This window comes from Chenopodium album, chromosome 2 (assembly GCF_948465745.1).
Source record: "Chenopodium album chromosome 2, dcCheAlbu1.1, whole genome shotgun sequence".
Lineage (NCBI taxonomy): Eukaryota > Viridiplantae > Streptophyta > Magnoliopsida > Caryophyllales > Amaranthaceae > Chenopodium > Chenopodium album.
This window is the reverse complement of record NC_137835.1, coordinates 844,980-864,498: the sequence shown is the minus strand read 5'-3', so window position 1 is coordinate 864,498 and position 19,519 is coordinate 844,980. Positions and strand designations below refer to the sequence as shown.

The window sequence follows — 19,519 nt, the reverse complement described above, 5'->3', positions numbered from 1 at the left end:
GTTACTCGTTAGGTATCTGAAAGAAAAAGCATTATTCTAGCCTGGCTTGGAATCTAAGCCAGTGAGGTCAGCTCAACCAGAGCGTCATGTGGGATCTCAGAAACTCTGATACATATCCACAGAAGATTAATAGCAAATATAGAATTTTTAATCAAAGTTTGCAAGATAAATGGCTGCCAATTTGTGCTCACCACAGTAGATTTTGACCTTTTTTTTTTTCCAACCGTCTCATCTCAATAAGCAATTTCAATACATTGAAAATAAAGAGGGGGGGAGATTTTCCCAAACCAGGTAACACTTGCTGAAACATTCCAAAAACATATTACTTGTTAGCTTTGAAAGTAAGAGTTGTCAAGAATCCATAATAGATAATAAAGATATTGAAGCAATTCAATCTCTGCAATTCTCATGGCTTGAAAGTTGAAGCAAACACAGCAAAATCATTCTTTTGCAGTGAGAATTATAGCATCCCATGAGAAATTAGCAAAAATAATTTTATTAGAAAAACCATACTAGTACATTGTAAAAACCTAAATCTTGTTATTATAATACATAATCAAATCAAAGATATTAAATGTCACAATATATAAACAATGTATAAAGCTAAATGTTGCATACTTGCATGTATTAGAAAACAAAGGAAAACTCATAGATAATAATAATAATAATAATTCTATATTTATCTTTAGACCGAAAAAGTCAATGCAACAAACTAAAGTATTTAGAAACAAAGGGGAAGCAAGCAAAATCAAGAAGCAAAGAAGGGCTATAGTGCTGAAGAATTAGCGAATATTCAGACCAAAAATGAATACTATTGCCTCTAGTCTATTCATGATATCATCAACCTAAGCAGTATCTTCAACAAGTAGTACTTTCCCACTCATGTCGAGCCATGAGAAAGCACAACAATTGCTAGCTGTAACCATTCTTACATTTCTTTTGTCAATCCCTGTGTCGAAGGATGCATACCTGCCATGGCCCATAACTTTCTGTGGAAGCTACAAAAGAAAGGTCCCCAACTCTTGCCCATGCCTTGTCAAGCGGACCTTGCGATCCCCAACCCATTCTAAGTGGTAGGACAGATCAAGATTGTGAAGCAAAAGATTTAAACTGTCCACATCACTTGACCGAGCATGTACCTAAATAGATATCAGATTAGGTATATGTTTGAGATTGCACCCCTAGATAATCATATTATCATCCAAAGCACAATAGGAAAAACCCTCCAAGCCAGACAAACAATTATACGGGCTCAGTCATCTCCAAACAATAACAGGAGGCAACTAAAGTCATAGTGCTAAACCTCTGAAAGCTACAATTGAATGTAAGAAAGTTAGAGCCAATATGGAGACATCAAAGACACCAATTTCTTCCATGAAGCACAGATACAGCAGCCAATTATCTTTCTTAGCAGAGTGTAACCGGTGAAGCACATTATCAGGAGAAAAAAACAATTCATTTACACAATGAATATGACTACGGAAAGAAGTCATTAAGGGACAAATATTGTTTGTAGTTTGCTTAAAGTATAAAGAAACTTCTAGACCTGCAGAAAAGTATATTTAGCTTTTTTGTTGCAAACTACCAATAAGCCAAGCACCTCTATCATATTTTCTTGTTATGGCTACAAAAAAAGAATAAAAATAAAAAAATCCTATTTGCTGTTCAACATAGAAACTCGATGCCAAATTGATGAATATTTATGTACTCCAAACTAATGGCCACTAATGACCTAATGTACATATGAAGATATTGCCAAATTAAAAGAATACCTGTGAATTTGCCTGTCTACCATTTCCAGTAATGTTTGCCATTATGCTCGCCCTAGAAGAATTAGGCGAGAAGCCTTCCCATGGCGGAACAAATATAAGTTTAGTGCATTGGATGGGAGTAAAGTTACGGCTTAGCTTTTCCCACCATGCAGACCCCAATGACCACCATCTTATTATTAAACCATGCTCAGAGAAAGCAACCAGTCCCTGTCATTCAAAACATGCATCGAAAGTGTTAGCATGATTGTACGTAGTTCACTAAAATGCGTTAGCGACGTCCACAAGGCAAAAAAGAGTATTTATTGATCCGAAGGAGCACTAGGTAAAGAGAAAGATAGTTTATACCACCCAAGAATACAAAAGCAGAATAGGCCCATAATTAGGCCGAAAAACACTGTGCTGATTCACTCGAAGCTATCAAGTGATTCAAGTCATTTCAACAGAAATTGTGTTGACAACAATACTAATGTGGTACAAACAAAAAGGTACTTGGCACAGGTAACTTCAAAAACACTATCAATGGAGAAAATGGAAGACACTTATCCACACACACACAAAACCCCAAAAAAAAAGTCCAAATGAAAGCAATAGAAAACTCTTTGATAACGGGATAGTATGTCATCAAAGGCTAGCATCTTACAAACCCAACAAAAGATCAAATAACAAAACACAAAACCGATAGGTGTGATTAAGAAAACCTATATCACGAAATCAGTAAACCTCCAAAGAAGTAAAAGGATTTGACTAGGAAAAAGAAAATACAGAACAAAACAGAAGAAAAGTTACATTATGGAAGTAGTAAGGCAGACAAAATTACCTCCCCATCTGCTGAAAAGGTCAACGTAGATATTGCAGAAATGACAGTTTCAGGAGCTCCAGAAAATAAAGTTGGGAGTCCGGGGGGTCCACTTGCATCAAGAATCTTGATTTTCGTGACACTAAAATCAAACACAGATAATAGGACAAGTTCAGCATCTGAAACAAGCCACCATGAACAGAGATGTGATGAAGCAGCATATTCTCAATCTTTTGGAAACTACTTAACACTATTTTTCATAGGAGAATAGAGAAAGCAATGCATTAGATACTAAGTAACCCATTTGATCTATTATACTCCCTTTGTCCCACAATATAGAGTCTATTTCAAATTGCAGTCTTCAAGATGTACATTGACCATTGACCATTCACCAAAAAAAAAAAAAAAACCATTGACCATTAATAGTATTAACACAAATTATAAAAAGTTGATATTATAAAACCAAGCATCAAGACGAATCTAACAAAAACTCACATGACTGTTTTTTTGGAATATATTAATGAGAATTTTTGGACATTGACACTATATTATGGGACGGAAGGAGTAATCAACTCCAATTTCCAACTCCAACATCCATTCTGGGAAGGAACTGTTTCTAAGCAAGGTTGCACTTGAGCAAATCCTTGATCCCTGGAACAGTGCTAAGGGATTCTTTGTTATTCCAATTTTAGTAAATATTTGTAGACTACAGGCCAGCACTCTAATTTGAGAATACTATACACAACATGCAGTTCAAAGAGTTGACAAATAACCAAATGATGACATCCTGCTTAACTTTAGCAGTGTAACATTGACAAAGTAGTTACATACACTCCATATGATGACAGGAAAGTGCACTGCAATGCACCCACCACCAATCACATTTGTGTACAGCAGGAGGCAAAAGCAGAACACGACAGCAGCAGGACAACCCCCCAACACCAACACAAGCAACGGCTAATTGTGGCAGAAGAACAGGACAGTAGCTAATTTTCACCATGGTAACTTAGTAAGAGACAAATAGTAGTAAAATTAGCAATTAAGGCGTTTGTCCATATTGTAGTAAGGAAAGTAGTATAAATAGTAGAGCAGTAGAAGGAGAGAGTATCCAGAAAATATTTGTAATAGACCCTTAGAGAGTTATGGCCTAAAGCCATGTTTATCACGTTACAAGCTTTCCATTAATCAAACATCAACCATTGATCTTATTTGTTTGTCACTTACACGCACTCCGTTGCATGCACGCCATAAAGTGAGTACCTAATGGGAGCTTTAACTAGCTTCTAAAATTGATTCTAACAAATATAGCTTAGATAAAACTACCTTGAAAGCCAGTCCAAGTGAAGCTTCTATACTAAGTAAAACAGAGATCTTAGAGCTTTGGCTTTAGCTATCTATGGCTTATCAAGGTCCAGTTGCATTTTTATGCCTATCAGATTGGTGAATTTGATGCAATCACAAGCAAAGAGTTGTGTACATAACTTCATCATTACCTTAACCCAACAATGCCATTTACGAAATCGATGGACCTATGATCATGTAATTAAATAAATGCAGTTTCTTAAATTAAACTTGTTGCACAAAAAGGTGTTCTACATTCCCCCCCTCCAAAAAGAAAAAAAAATAATAAAAAAAAGAAAAGAAAAATCTCAATATGGTGCTGAAAAGAAAATTGTCAAGTATTAAGGAAACAATGAAAAATGTGGAGATTGTTTTAATTTGGTAATTGATGTCATAATGAGCAGCAAAGCAACAATAACAATGGGGATAAGCTTAGGCTCAATGAAAAAAACGTGGCTACACCACTGCACTGGCTCCTATTAGTCCTATATAAAACAACCCAATCAGACCCATCTTAATTGTTAAGGCACTGACTCAAGTAACCAATAACCCATCTATGGGCCTACAGTACCTTGTATTAATCTCAGACAGATGGTGTATATTGGCTTCACATGAAATAAATGTGTCACAATATTCAAACTGAAAACCACATTACTTTCTAAGCTGCCAACACATGCTGCAAATCCGAAGAAAGCATGAAGAATGAAAAACCGGAAACTCATTAGGTTTTCTTAGAGGGAAAATACTGATAAGATTGGCTTCTAGGAATGATGTCATGTCACAATATCAAAATTTGACTTCACGAGGGATTAAAAAAGGATAAATTGGTCTTACTAGATAACATCCCTGCCACAAGTGCAAACAGAGGAAGTGGACCCAGAAAGTAGATGTTACACTTCATAAAACTGCCAACATCTTTGTTTCTTGAAGTGCCTATTGTTTTGATTTTGAACTTGTTTACTTAAGGATAATACTAAGGATGATTTGCAGTGTCTGATGATATTAATTCCACAATGTTTTAGAGATTTCTGGTCCTCCTTTCATGGATATTTTATACTCTTAGCTATCTATTTCAATATCTTAAGATAAGTGATAGAAGAGTGAAAATTTTAAGATAAAATTCGCATACCTTTGCATGTCATAAATGTGAATACTTGCATGGTTAACCTCTGCAATAGCATCCCCAACAGCTAAACGTGTAGAAGAATCATTCAAAGCAACCATTGGATACACACGTACAACCTCTTTCAAAGTTGCCATTGAACTCTGGAGGCAAGTCTTGCGCATAACTGTATTGGCAGGATCCATTGTTTGTAAGATGAAATTGACCACCTGCACATCTGTCTGAATGTCAGAGCCATTAATTGTTCAATCAATGCAGAAAAATCATAAGCTATTTATCAGATATGAAATTCTAAAACAAAATTCATTAGAAGTAAGTTTACTACTTCCTCTGTTTCTTTTTAGTTGCAACACTTTCCTATTTTAGAAATTGTTAATTAGTTGCAACACTTTCCATTTTTGACATTTATCTCTCTATCTCTCTCCTACCCCACATGGGTCCCTACTTTTTTTCTCTTTATCTTTCTCCTCTCCAAAAATTGCCTAGGAGAATGTAGGAAAAAAAGTGTTGCAACTAAAAAAAACGGAGAAAGTACCTATAAGTTGTGATACCATTAGCCACTTGTAAAGAAACCAAAGAATATCACTTTCAATTAGAACATGATACAGATTAACATAATCTTTTGTCGCAAACCATGCATATGAACACTTGTAGCCTGATTGCCTGAATAATAGCACTCAGGGTGTGTTCTCTTCAAAATATATTGAATCATTTGGACTTGTATGTTTGAACTTTTAACTTATTTGATCTCATTTCATTGAGCTTATTTTGTAACTTGCTTTGTCTGAATAAGATGCAAACACACCCAGAAACTTGCAGTTTCCTAACAGATTGTGTTTAGACATCCAGATATCCTTCAAATAAAACAAATACTATATACTATCAAAGAAGAAGGATGCCTAGTAAACTTGTCATTGTTTTCCGGTATTCTATCCTACAATTTCATAAACACTGTTTTCCAATATTGAATCCAAAAATTTTATAGATAAAAGAACGGAATTGCAGACCTTATTTAGATACTGAGCTAAGTTTCTGGGTGAACCACGCATGAGCCTAATGAAAGTCATAAGGGATACTATATGAACTGGTGAATCAGAGGCCGTTGACCAAATAAGGCCTTCGACTACACTCAGAAATCCAGGTATATCTGCCAATGCTAAACTTGGAAGAAGAATGTTGACTAAAGTTTCCCGAAGTTTAGGAGGTACAGCTGCAGCCACAGATGAAGTATTTGCAGAAGCACCACTTACAAACTCTATTTGAAAGAAAATGTCCCCGATAAAACTATGAATTTCAGCACCTATACATGCTTTCCATGTAGTCTCCATGCCCTCAGCTAGGAGTTCAGCAGCTGTACAACTATATTTCTCATTCATAGCCATGACTAGTTTTATTAGTGGATGGACGACCAACATGGCAAGGCTGGGTTTTATAAGACTTGGATACCAAACAGCTAGAGCTGCTGCAACAATAATATGAGACGCCATCGCATCTTGACTTGTTCCACCAACACAAGAAATCCAATCCTGCAGTTCATAAGATTCAAGCCATTTCTGCATCTCAACTTCTTCAACTTGCAAAGATGCTTCCTGAATTTCTGCAGACCTTTCAGCATGCTGACAGCTAGCCTGGGTTCCTGTCTTTTTCTCATTTAACAATTTGCTTTCTCCCACTTGACCTACAGAGTTTACAGTATTTGTTTGTCCAGTTGTTCTCAAGAAACACAGGGGTGGAGGGATAGCCCTTGAAGCAGCACAGTGAAATAAAGATCTGGCAGCCAAACGCACATGCTCGTCTTCATCTTGCCAGAAGCTGACCAATAGCTGAAATTGAATGAAAACCACATATTTTAGGATCAATATAAGCTTGAAACAGAAAGATGCATATAGCTGAACTACTTGGGTCTCAAATGAGAATTGATGTTGATTGAGGAATGTAACAGTCAAAAGGTGATATAAAAACCTTGTTGTTTGTTTGTTTTATTTTTGTTTTTGTTTTTGTTTTTGTTTTTTTTTTTTACTACGTATTTTAATTTTAATTATTTATTCACTTTTTTTTACAGTAATGGCTTGTATTCTTAATTAGCTGACAGAGACAAGTTCGTTCATAGAGAACTTTGAACGTTCATGCTACATAGTCTTACAAAATTTCCTGCTACCAGCTTCGGTTAGTACAACAGAAAGTCTGCATCAATAACAGCTAATATCACTTCAAAATATTGAGAATAAGAAGCCATACGGCTCTATTCAAGAAGAGTATCAAGTCTATCAACTATCAACTATCAAATACTAAGAAACTTAAAGGTTGTCGAACAAGTTAAGAAGAAAAATGCAAACTCATCCAAATCACACACAGTAAAATCAAGAAACATAAAAAGAAAATGCATGCATTCAACCAGAGATCTAATTAAGGTCTTGCCAACCTGTAGTGATGGAGGCTTCACACCAGGAACTTTCTTAGCGAAGTTACGTGTATAGAATGCAGATAAAGCACTGCATCATGGATTCAAAAAATTAGATTGGTTATCCCAGGATAATAATAAGGCTGAAAGAAGAAGAAACAAAATCGTTGTACCTTTTGTAACTACTAAATAATGGCGAAGAATGCAAATCCAACATCCAATGGATATGCTATATGACCACATCATTACTGAATCCCTTTACAATGAAATGTGGCAGTGATGAAGATAATGTCCTATTTGTTTTATTGCATTGGACTACATGTGAAGTTTGTGTAATTGTGTGTTATAACTGTTTAGAGCTAAACAGTTCCAGGGTGAATCATTAATTTGCTTTAAAAATTTGAGCAGGAAATTGGAAATACTTCAGGCATACATAAAGCTTACAGGTTCGATATTTAAAGTAGAATGGAAAGAGTAGTTTAGTATTCGTATTCTGGTCAACAAGTCATGTTTTCTGGCTTAAGTAAATCTTTCATTGTTTCCTTTGTTTGCTCACAACTTTTCTTCTTCTTTCCTAGTTACACACTTGAAATAACAGCATGGAAAATAAACAGTAGGCTGTGATCACTTGCTAAATAGTGAAAGGTACGTTATATTATGCTGTATACATATCCAACAAGAAACTTTCTATCCCTTATTTCATCCATTTTTTTATTTCCTGATAACTCCAATGCATTCTTTTTTCTTAAAAAAAAAAAAATATTGGTGGTTGCATGAAAAATAATAAGAACTTTATTTTTTCAGAAAGAACAAATTTATTGGTAAAGAAGAAGTTTTTAGATAAAATATGTAGAAACATTTCCATTTTAGAAAATGTATCCCAGAGTTTCCACAGTGAAAATTGGCTGAGTGGGGTAGAAAATTTGGAAAACAGCAGACCTTAAATTTGACGTGTTCCTATAAGGTCACAACTAGCCAATAGGTGACTTTAAGGTACCATAATTGATATCCATAGAAATTTAAACATCTGTACTTCTCTCTGCCTCGCTCTGTCCCTTTAACATACCCCAGATTGATTTCACACATAGATGTATCAGACAAAAACAACAAAGATGTATCAGACACTTCATGCTGCTACAAAACACATGCAATCTGCTCGTTTAGAGCAAATTTACTATTCATCAACCATAGAGAAGGAATCTTTCTCTTCTCCTCACTTCTCAATAGCTTAATTTAGGGTGACTGAATATCAAGTTAGAGAGGTATCTGTATAATAAAAAAAGTTTGGTAAATAATTTGACATGAACACAAATTATTTATTGGACTTTGGACCTTTATTCCAGGAATAAAATTTAGCTTAATGAAATATATTCAGAATATTATACTGCAAGTTTTTAGTAGGTTGTATCCCAGCTCCTGTGTCCAACTTTTAAATACCGTTCTCAAGTCCTAGATTTTTCCATTGTGAATTGGACACTATATACAGATCTAGATAAAATAGCATGTACAAAAAAGTCAACATTATTCCCACCTAAAACTCATGCACCTTAAATTTTTTGCTAAGCATGTAATTTATCCAGCTCAATGAATCAATAGCCACCAACTAGATGAAAAAAAAACAAAAACAAAAGTGGTTTCTCAATGCAATTATGAGACAAGTTGCATCTAGTCATCTACCACAATTATATATATATATATATATATATATATATATATATATATATATATATATATATATATATATATATATATATATATATAACCCTGCAGACTACGGACAATAAGATGATGAAATTTTGCAATAGGCACTGCAATACCTGCTGGCTCCTGAACAAGAGTGGGACAAGCTAACCATGCTCTGGGCAAGGGACAGCATTGTCAATGACCTCAGTGCACAAAATTCTGATGATGATTTCCAAAGCTGACAATTTAATTTGGGGGCTTAGGATACTATGCGACGCATATGAAAAAAATTGACATGACGTAAGAGGAGCATCAAATCACCTGAAGAGCAGAACTGAAAGAAGGGAATGTTATTGTAAAAGATCCTCCATCCCCTTCCAAACCAGGAGCCAACATAACATTTTCATATCTTTTAATATTCATTTCCATCATAAGTAAGCGCTCAAGTTCGACATCAACACCCCATAAATGCAAAAATGAGAGGCTGAATTGCAGTAAGCTTAATCTAATCGTGTCAATGGATTGACTAATCTTCATCATATCTCGAAGATTCCCCTGATCAAAAGAATAATTTGACATAGTCCCCAGCTCGGAATTATTTGATACATGTGATTCATTAAGAGGGGCATCTGAATTTTTTCCTTCATCATCCCCAAAAACATCAGGAGATAACAAAGTTGAAAGGTCAAAACTTAGAATTGCAATTCCAGAGATTGGACGGGAACATCTAATTGGAAGCTTGTCATGGTTTCCTGTACATAGTTTAACAGACCTGGCACTACTACTATTGAGTGATGACGAGCTGCGCTCTGTCAGATTTATTTCACTGGATGAAACAGACACATGACTTTCTAGATTAGATGGCAAAGAGCTTCCTTGTTCTGTCCACGGAGGGATCAATGAGGATCTCGAGATATTATAATTGGATGCATGTGCAGATATGTTAATACCTTTGCAAAAGTTATTAAACATTGAGTGAGCTGCTGCACTACGCAAAACCCGTTCTCTAGAACCAGCCTTTATATCCCATATGTATAAGGCATCCTTTGTACCTGATGCTACTGACAGATTCTGAGAAAGGCAAGCCAAATAACCTCTCACACTATCCCATACCACTTGCAGAGGGTAGCTAGGATGTCCTGGAAACATTCTTTCAACACGCAAAGTCTCAAGAGACACAAGGGCAACACAACAGTCCTCCCCAACAGAGAGAAAACATTCATTCCATGGATGATAACTTTGCAATGGTGGCAGAATTATTTGACGAACAGGGGCCACATGGTGGTGCATTACCATAATTGCATTGCAAGTCTCAAGATCCCATACACGAAGTGTGCAATCCATGCTCCCTGACAATAGAACATTGCTGCATATCTGCTCAGTGGAAGCACATGTCATCTGGTGCACAGCCAAACATAAAACTGGCCCTTTGTGTCCCAAGAATTGTTTTTTAGATGCATCAGAGTTTATTTCCTGTGCCAAGAAGTTGAACTGGACTAGCTCAATTTGACCGCTATGATAGCCGTACACAACTGCATAAGGGGTATGAGCATATAGTGAGACAACCATTGTTGAAGAAACAATATTTTCTTTCGTGCAATCTAGATCATCTTTGTGCAAAGTGCCTGCAGCTACCTGGTCTAGAGTACTAGCCATTGTAGTCAAAGGAGTCACTCCAGGAGTATGCTTTGAGGCCTCAGAGTTTATCACATAACTTGATCCATCAGCCCAATCGTCAAGGAAGTCCCCTTCTCCAAGTAACCTACAGATTTTGCCAAAGCTCTCACGGTCATCAGGCTGCTGATGCAGTGACCATATAGTTACACGAGGTCTCCATAAGGAAGGCTCCTCAATATGATAGCAAATTGATTCAATTCGAAGAAAGTTTTGTTGCAATTGAACAAATTTACTTGACAATTTCACATTCATCGGACAAGCAGTGGCAGGTATCTGATTTACAACCTCATACTTGAAAGTGTCACCCAAATAAGATAACTCGAATATGATGGCTGATCCTCTCTTATCCCACACAGAAAATTTCAAACCTACGACATTGTGTACATTTTCGGACTCAGAAGTACAAGTATGGTCAGAAGTGAAAAACATGCCTCCAGTGACACGTGATACACTTAAATCAGCTCCACCACAATGGTTGTCTTCAAAAGAAATGGCTCCAATTACCATAGCACTGGAAACTAAGAAAAAGATGCAGCCGGTTTTATACACTAATCCTAACAATTGCCCACAAGTGGCTACAGATAATACCAATTCTCCTTCATAAAGCCTGTTATTTACAAGAGAAGAACTTTGATGCAGCTTCACCCCACCCTCCTCCAGATTCTTGTCTTTAACCAACGAAATACACTGACTTTTACCAAATGAATCAATTACAAGAGCGGAATGCTTTTGTTTGTCATCAATAAACTCAACTAGGGCCATGAACTTTAGAGGCCCAATCGACAATTGCCCATTAAACACTGTTTGCACAATATTGAGGGAATATGTATCAACAATAATAATAGTACATTTCAGTGGTTTTCTGCTCAGAGATTCCTCATCCCCAGGAACCTCACCCCCTTCAGTCGAATCCACATATTCAGCATCCGAACCACGTGAATTATCAGCAAAACACGAAGCCACACATACATATCTCCTATTCGTCGGCAATACCTGAACAATGGATGGACTACCAACCCAAGCAGGCAACTTCCTTCGGCACCTACAATGTCCACTCCCTCGACTCCAAACACACAATAAACCATCACTACACACACTTACTAATGCAGCCTGATCGCTGCCAGGCAGACTGTCAAACCCTACACCACTATCATCACTATCAACCTTTTCATCTAATGAAGGTAAAAGAGGATAAGCAATGCAAAGATCAGCGATTGGTGCAACATGACCACATAACATAGCAACAGGCTTAATCTTCTGCAACCAAGCACAATTCACCAATCACCAATCTCAAACAAATCAAATCAACTGTGTTATTTTCATGAATTCCAAGCATTGAATTGAATTGCCAATAGTATAGATATTGATTACTAAATTAAGCATGTACAAGTACGGAAACATTGCAATTAATACGAAACTTCAATAAAATGTTGCAATTATTACGAAACTTCGATAAAAGAGGATAAGCAATGCAAAGATCAGCGATTGGCGCAACATGACCACATACCATAGCAACAGGCTTAATCTTCTGCAACCAAACACAATTCACCAAAACTAATCACCAATCTCAAACAAAACAAATCAAATGTGCTATTCTCATGAATTCCAAGCATTGATTTGAAATGCCAATAGTATAGATATTGATTACTAAATTAAACATGTACAAATACAGAAACATTGCGATTAATACGAAACTTCAATAAGAATGTTGCAATAATTACGAAACTTCAATAAAATGTTGCAATATATGCAAAAAGAAGTTAAAAATGTATGAATTAACAGAAATTTGATTGAATTTAGTTGGTCAATTCATCAAACAGTTGGTGGACATGAAAATGAGTGAGAGAGAGGGGCTGACCGGAGAAGAGGTATCGTCGGAGAAATGCCACCATACGACGGAGCCATCGGCAGCGCCGGTGTAAAGAGACGGCGGTTCGTCGATAACAGCGACGGCGGTGATGCGGTGAGACGGCGGAGTTTTCGGCCAAATTCCGACGATCGATCTACACGTCATCGCTATTTTCCTTGATCACTGATTTTGTGTTTCTCTCTCATCAATTCCGGTGTGCGACGGTGCGACGGTGATCGGGTAAGTCAAGTCCGTAGTCATTGAGGTGGACTGGGTCTTACTTAGTGGGCTGGACAGTGAGGTTGTTTTTGGTGGGCTGGCTGAAAGAAAGGAAAACTTTTGTATACACCCGATTTTCAGTAATTTACTGTACATCGGGTACACTTTTGTCAGATTTAGTGTCACTTTTATTAAATTTAGTGTCACTTTTGTCAAATTTATCAATGAAGCATAAATAACTCATATATATCAAGGTAACTTTTATGCGTTTTAGTGTAACTTTTGCATATTTTATTGTCACTTTATAACGGATGTTCAGTAAATTACTGAACATCCGTTTTATTTAAAAGTTTGTGGAAAAGAAATGATCTACTAGTATTTACTCTCTCTGTCTCAAATTAATACAAAGTATGTTCGACTTTTTTTTCAGAAAAATTTGTCAATTACTACCGCAAGTTAATACTACTATGTAAATTACTACCGCAAATTAAAAAAATTGTGAATTACTACCGCAAAAACTTTTACATGATTTCTAAACGCAACCTCTAGTTACTACTATACACCCCTCCTAAATACCATAAATACCCTTCTAAGCTAAAATCATCTTCACGACATTTTTGCCTGCTTTCCTTTCCACCTTCTTCCACACCTAATTTCCAGAAATTTATACCTTTGTTTATTCGAATTACTCACATAATCAATTAGCGAACAATATTCCGAGATCTAATGAATATGAACACGAATCGGATGAAGTTGGGTGACACACGAAATAGGCTCAATCATTTCATACAATTTGAACGAAATATTAAAAAGTGGTTTTATTTTATTTTATTTTATTTTTTTGAAGGATGAAAAGTGGTTTTATTGATTCTACACATAATAGATTCGTATGATTCTTATCAAATTCGAAGAGGCTAATGTAAAAATCATTACCCATTGCAAATTCAATGTATTTTAAGTTAAATTAATGCACTCTTGTTATTAGAGATTACTTGAGAGGAAAAAATAAATAAAATGGTTATTTTGTCCCTACATCTAATAAATGAGTGGAATAGAGGCTGCGCTAGGTAAAGTCAGGTTGCGTTTAGCATTCCCCAAATTTTAAGATGTTGCGATTACACAAACCCCCATTATTAAACCCAACTATGACGTCATTATATCACTTTAACCCATGGTTAAAGCCCTTAACCATGACGTCATTATATTCCTAAACCATTTTTTTTTTTTTTTTTTTTTGGGGGGGGGGGGGGCTGGTTAAAGCCCTTAACCATGGTCAAACACGGGTTAAAGGGATATAGTGACGTCATAGTTGAGTTTAATGGGGGTTTGGTAGTAATCGCATTATCTTAAATTTTTTTGCGGTAGTAATTCACAACTTTTTTAATTTGCGGTAGTAATTTACAAAGTGGTATTAACTTGCGGTAGTAATTGACAAATTATCCTTTTTTTCACTACGTACTAATTTTGATCATAAGTCTTTTAGTAGTACGGAGTATCATTGAGTACAAATTTAACCTTGAAAGAGTCACATATGATATAATTTTATTTTTTTTTTGGGAAATTTTATGAGAAACTACCTTTAAAATCCTTATTTTTTTGAATAACCGTCTTTTAAATAATTTAAATGAAAAATTTGTGTGTTAACTAACATGTAGGTCAAAGAAATCTATATATTGTATTAAAAAGTGTTTTGAAATAAGTCCACTTGTTACATGACACTCTCCCAGCTTTGTTGGTTATCATTTCATATCATCACACATTTTAAAAATGGAAACGTAACTTGATAAGAATTGAAGCCTTGTAGTCAAGGTCGGATTAACATTAACCGTTGAACCTTTTTTTTTAAGTACACCGTTGAACCTTATATATCATTGTTTTGTGTCTTTTTATGCAAATAAAAGAAATCAATAAAAGTAATATTATTCATAATGATGCTTATATATATATAAGTAATAACCAGAGGCATCGTCCATGCCCGATAGTCGGTATGTTTCAAATTTAAAAATATAATTGAGGTTTGCATTAACTTTCATAATTTTCTACCGCCACTACATGTCTACATATATTCTTTAATCTTTTGCTAGGCTTTAGTCTTTAACTTCACCAACTTAGAATAAAAAGTTACTGGTCACCAAACCCTCACATTTGGTGCACAACCCCTTTGAATTATAGAAATGGATAGATCGTAGATATTACAACGACCTGTTTTTTTTTACTTTGTTTTATCTTCGTTCGATTTAGTTTTTACTTGGACGAAAGCAGCAAACTATCTTTCTTCAGCACTAGCGCATTCTGGAAGTTTCTTTAGGCTTAAGAATTAAATAGGGAGAGCAATTTCCCCTCAATAAAATAAAATAAAATAAAATAAAATAAAATAAAAAAATAAAAAATAAAAAATAAATAAAAATAGGGAGAGCAATTAACATAGATAAGTTGTATTCTTACAAGTATCACTTAAATACTGGATCTCATGCGGCTGTGTAGAAAAATTAATCTTTAAGTATAAAACTCCGTAATATATATTAGTTAGTTGTAACCTATAAGAAATTAACAGTTTTGAGTTTTGAGGGCTTAAGTGACGCAATTATTTACCAATTTGGTGGGACGACAAGATAGTCAAAAGCTTGTACGTATTATGCCAAAAATTTGAAGAATTAAAGCTACGGAATTTAATTGATTCGCATTTAACATGTACGTGTATAGTATAAGCTAATTAAGTATATAATTTTCATTGTTTTTCTTTTCCATTTTCTATGTGCACTTTGTGTAAATTATCAATAAAAGAAACAATAAATGGAGACTACTAATTGTTGTCAAAAAAAAAAAAAAAAAAAAATGGAGACTACAAATTAAAGAACTAATTAATGTGCACAAGCACCAAATTAATGGTGTTAATTAGCTAAATAATTACATGGAACTACAATAAGATTAAAATCTCGAGAGGAATTGGAGTTGCTTAAGAAGAGGGCTCAAAGTCTCCATCAATTTCTCGCTAGGATGGTTATGAATGCCTTCATATGTTGTAATAACGATACTTTTATCCCTTGAATGTCGTTGTATCTGTTTCTTTACGTTGCATGTATGGTATGTGCAACGATAATAGCTCCTTCACCATGCAAAGCATAAAGATTAAGAACAAAAGTTAGGGCTTTAATTAAAGATTAAAAACAAAATTAAAGTTAGGGCTAGATGAATTTATTCGATCATCATTCTTGTTTTCGGAACAAATGTATACTTCCTCCATTCTATTAATATTGCAACAAGGAGGAAATTACGCATCCCAATGCACCTTTTATATGCTAAATATCTATAATTGTGTAAGAGTAAATTTATAAAAAGTTGATATTGTGAAAGTATTTTATGAGACGAATCCAACAAGATCTCACACGACTATATTTTGCTTAGCGTATAAATCATAATATATGGTCAAACAAGAGTGTTGAATAGTGTAAAAAGTCCATTGTTGCAATATTAATAAAATGGAGGAAGTATAAGACAACAACCCAATAATCCATGGAAATTTTTTACCTAGTAATATACGCAACATAATGCTTCATATTATAACTTATTAGACTATATTCTCTTCGACTGTTGATATGCTTGTCAGAATTTGGTTTATCTATTTAAACTTATATACATGAAGTATAAAATTGAATTGTATGTTCGAACTCATCTAAAATGTTTGACATTTAATTTAATTAGAAATTGTTTAAAAATATTAATCTTGTCAGAATTTATAGCTAATAGATAGACAACCACAAAACTATTTTTTTTTTTTTTGTGTGTGTGTGTGTGTGTGTAAGTTGATTAGTAACAGCAAAAAAGAAATGCTAGAACTCTTTGGGACAATAATAGCCATAAACACTAATATCTCATAATACTACTTTATATTTATGTCTCAAGAAATATTATATACTTTTATAATATTAATTTTAAATTTTAATTTACATATACTTATTGTCATTTACTTCATTATTAGACATGAATATATTCCATTTAGGCATGTAAAATGTTTTGATTTTAATTTCATTTTAAATATATACTCTCTTTTTTTTGGTGCTTATAATCCATTAGAATTTTGATAGGACATGATTCATATGAAGTAATAGAATACAGCTAATATATTAATGTAGCTAGAAGGTTTTATCAATATACTCCATAACATATTAAGATTATTATTAACATTATATTGCAGAAGAAACGTTCCCATTGTTTTTTGTAATTAATACTCCATATTTATATTTCATCAAATATTATCCAATCAATTATCTGTAAAATTATGAAATTTATATTTTTTTTCCACAAAAAACAAAAAAAAAATAAAAAAAATTAGGCATGCATGCAATTTACAAATGATCTATAAGTTACCTTATAAACCTACCCATTCACCATGTTTTTTTTGGTGTTTAGAGAGCCACAAGAGCGAGTATTCATCATGTACTAATACACTAGGTATTATAATAAAACGTCACGCGACTTACACTCACTAATAATATCTCATATTGCTCTTCCTACTTTGACATTTTTGTCTCTAAATTAAGAAAGGTTCCAAGTACGAAGATCAAGCAGAGACGTATTAACAAATTTAACTTAAGTTTAGACAAGAACGTAAAAATAAATAAATAAAAGAAATGCAAAAATACGATGAATAATATAGAATTTATAAAAAGACATACCTAGGGTGGGTGCTATTTTTGACAGATTTCTGACCATATTTTCTCCATTTATACCCATCATCAAGAACATCTTCTGTACTTTTTGTATGGAAGCAAAACCTCGGAGGCACAACTTTTTTCTTCATAGAATTAGAAGAACATGCTATTGATCTTGATACTTTACTACTACTTGAACTATTATTGTTGTAATCATTATTATGGGTGATTATTTTCCCTTTATCTTCTCTTCCTGTAGTTTGACCGTTATTACTATTATCGTTGAAGTGGTTGTGGTTAGCTGGAGCTGATGAGGTTGATGATCCTACTGATACCGGGCTCGGCTCAAGACCCTTTTGTTGATGATCATTTGAAGCTGAAGAGAAAAGGTTAATCCAATCAATGTTATCTAGAATAGGAGGAGTTTGAGGGGTTTGGAATTGTGAGCAATTAGGGGTTAATGGGGAGTATAATAGGTTGTTTAAGGAAGAAGCAACATTATTATTAATGTTGTTATTATCATTAATAATGTTATTATTGGTAAATGAAGATGTAGGGTTGGATGAAAATGTGTGATTTTGGATAAACTCATGATTATCATCTCCGTTACCAGAAGTGAAAATTTGCATCAGACGACAATCATCATCATCATCGTTGTTAGTATTGTAATTAGGTATTAGGGTTGATGGTTGTTGGACAAGATCTTGGGGTAATAATAGAGATGACGTTATCCCGGTTGATTCCATTTGGAAAGAGAAGTTGTACAAATTTTATGATTTGGATAGATTATGTTGTGATTGGTAAAAATAAGAATGTTTTCTTTGCTTGTTGAAGGTGGTATTTATATTTACAAGGGGAAAAGGTAGTTGAAAGGTATTGGGAGGAAGGTAGACAAAGGTAGGTAACTGCGCAGCCTCATTTTTGCATGATGTAAAAGTTTTGACCTGGCCTTATAGTACTTGTTAGGACTGTGTTGGGAGATACGTACACCATCAATTAGATCGATTAGATTTAATAATCATATATAATCATATACTTCGTATACTAATTTAGGATATACAGAGAAAAAGCAAAAGATCGATTATGCTGAGATTTCAAAGCATACCTTATGCCACACACTCGAGTGAAGTAGTGGTGATAGATCAATGAAAGATGATGACAACTTCTCTATATTATACGTGACTACATGTTAATTATTATTATGATTTAGTATGATTGATTATAAGTTAGGGTTTGGATTGTTTAATTTAACTAGTAAGTTTGAGACAAAATACATTTTGTCACTTAATTATTAGATGGATTTGATGTTATATTGTGTATATTAGTTAGCATTTTTTTAAAGAAAGAGAAATCTAGAAACATGCTACACTTTGTAGAATTAAAGTCGACTAGTTTAATAAGTAGTTCACACTGTTATATACATGATAAAATCAATATGTACAAGATAGAATTATATATATCGGCCGGTTGATCCTCGTTAACTCGATATGAATACGAAGTATTAGTCTTAATAAGTTCACAATGTTATATAATACATGATCAAATCGACATGTACAAGATTGAATTATATCGGCCAGTTAATCCTCCTTAACTCAATATGGATACGGAGTATTAATCTCTTGACGAATGGAGTAATAACATATGTAAAAAATTAATGTAAAAAGGGAATCAAGATTCAAAAGTTTTATAAACACATGTGGAAAGGTAGAGAAAAAAGGGAGCTTGTAGCATACAATAAAAAAGAGAAGTAGAGCCAACCATACACTACTTAATTCTGTTCAACTGCCTTAGCAAAGTATAGAGGGATTGTATGTGTGACACACAAACGTATCCCAGAATTTATCTGCCGTCATCAACCAAACAAAACACAAGCTGCCGTATTTTATGATATTAAATTTATAATTTAAGATGACAAGGAAATCCAAAGATACTTATTTTTTTATATAATTATTATATGCTAGAGATTAATTTTAAAATGGATAATACTAGTATATGGTCTCTAAATC

General features: G+C 34.2%; 1 protein-coding gene across 2 annotated transcripts; it reads right to left on the bottom strand.

Annotated features, from left to right (window-relative positions):
- Positions 1 to 653: 653 nt before the first annotated feature.
- On the bottom strand, positions 654 to 12,951 carry LOC145592137 (uncharacterized). Of its 2 annotated transcripts, XM_081648599.1 has the most exons (9): positions 12,652 to 12,949; positions 9,438 to 12,050; positions 9,251 to 9,354; positions 7,455 to 7,524; positions 6,040 to 6,855; positions 5,039 to 5,241; positions 2,590 to 2,710; positions 1,773 to 1,979; positions 654 to 1,139 (listed from the first exon to the last, which is right to left on the bottom strand). In XM_081648599.1, exons 1-9 carry the CDS (start codon positions 12,805 to 12,807, stop codon positions 999 to 1,001), a joined length of 4,431 nt encoding a protein of 1,476 aa, XP_081504725.1. In that variant the 5' UTR covers positions 12,808 to 12,949; the 3' UTR covers positions 654 to 998. The 2 variants fall into 2 exon arrangements, 1 of the variants encoding a protein (XP_081504725.1); XR_014102358.1 differs by lacking the exons at positions 654 to 1,139; positions 1,773 to 1,979 and having other exon boundaries at positions 2,591 to 2,710; positions 5,039 to 5,249; positions 12,652 to 12,951.
- Positions 12,952 to 19,519: the final 6,568 nt, after the last annotated feature.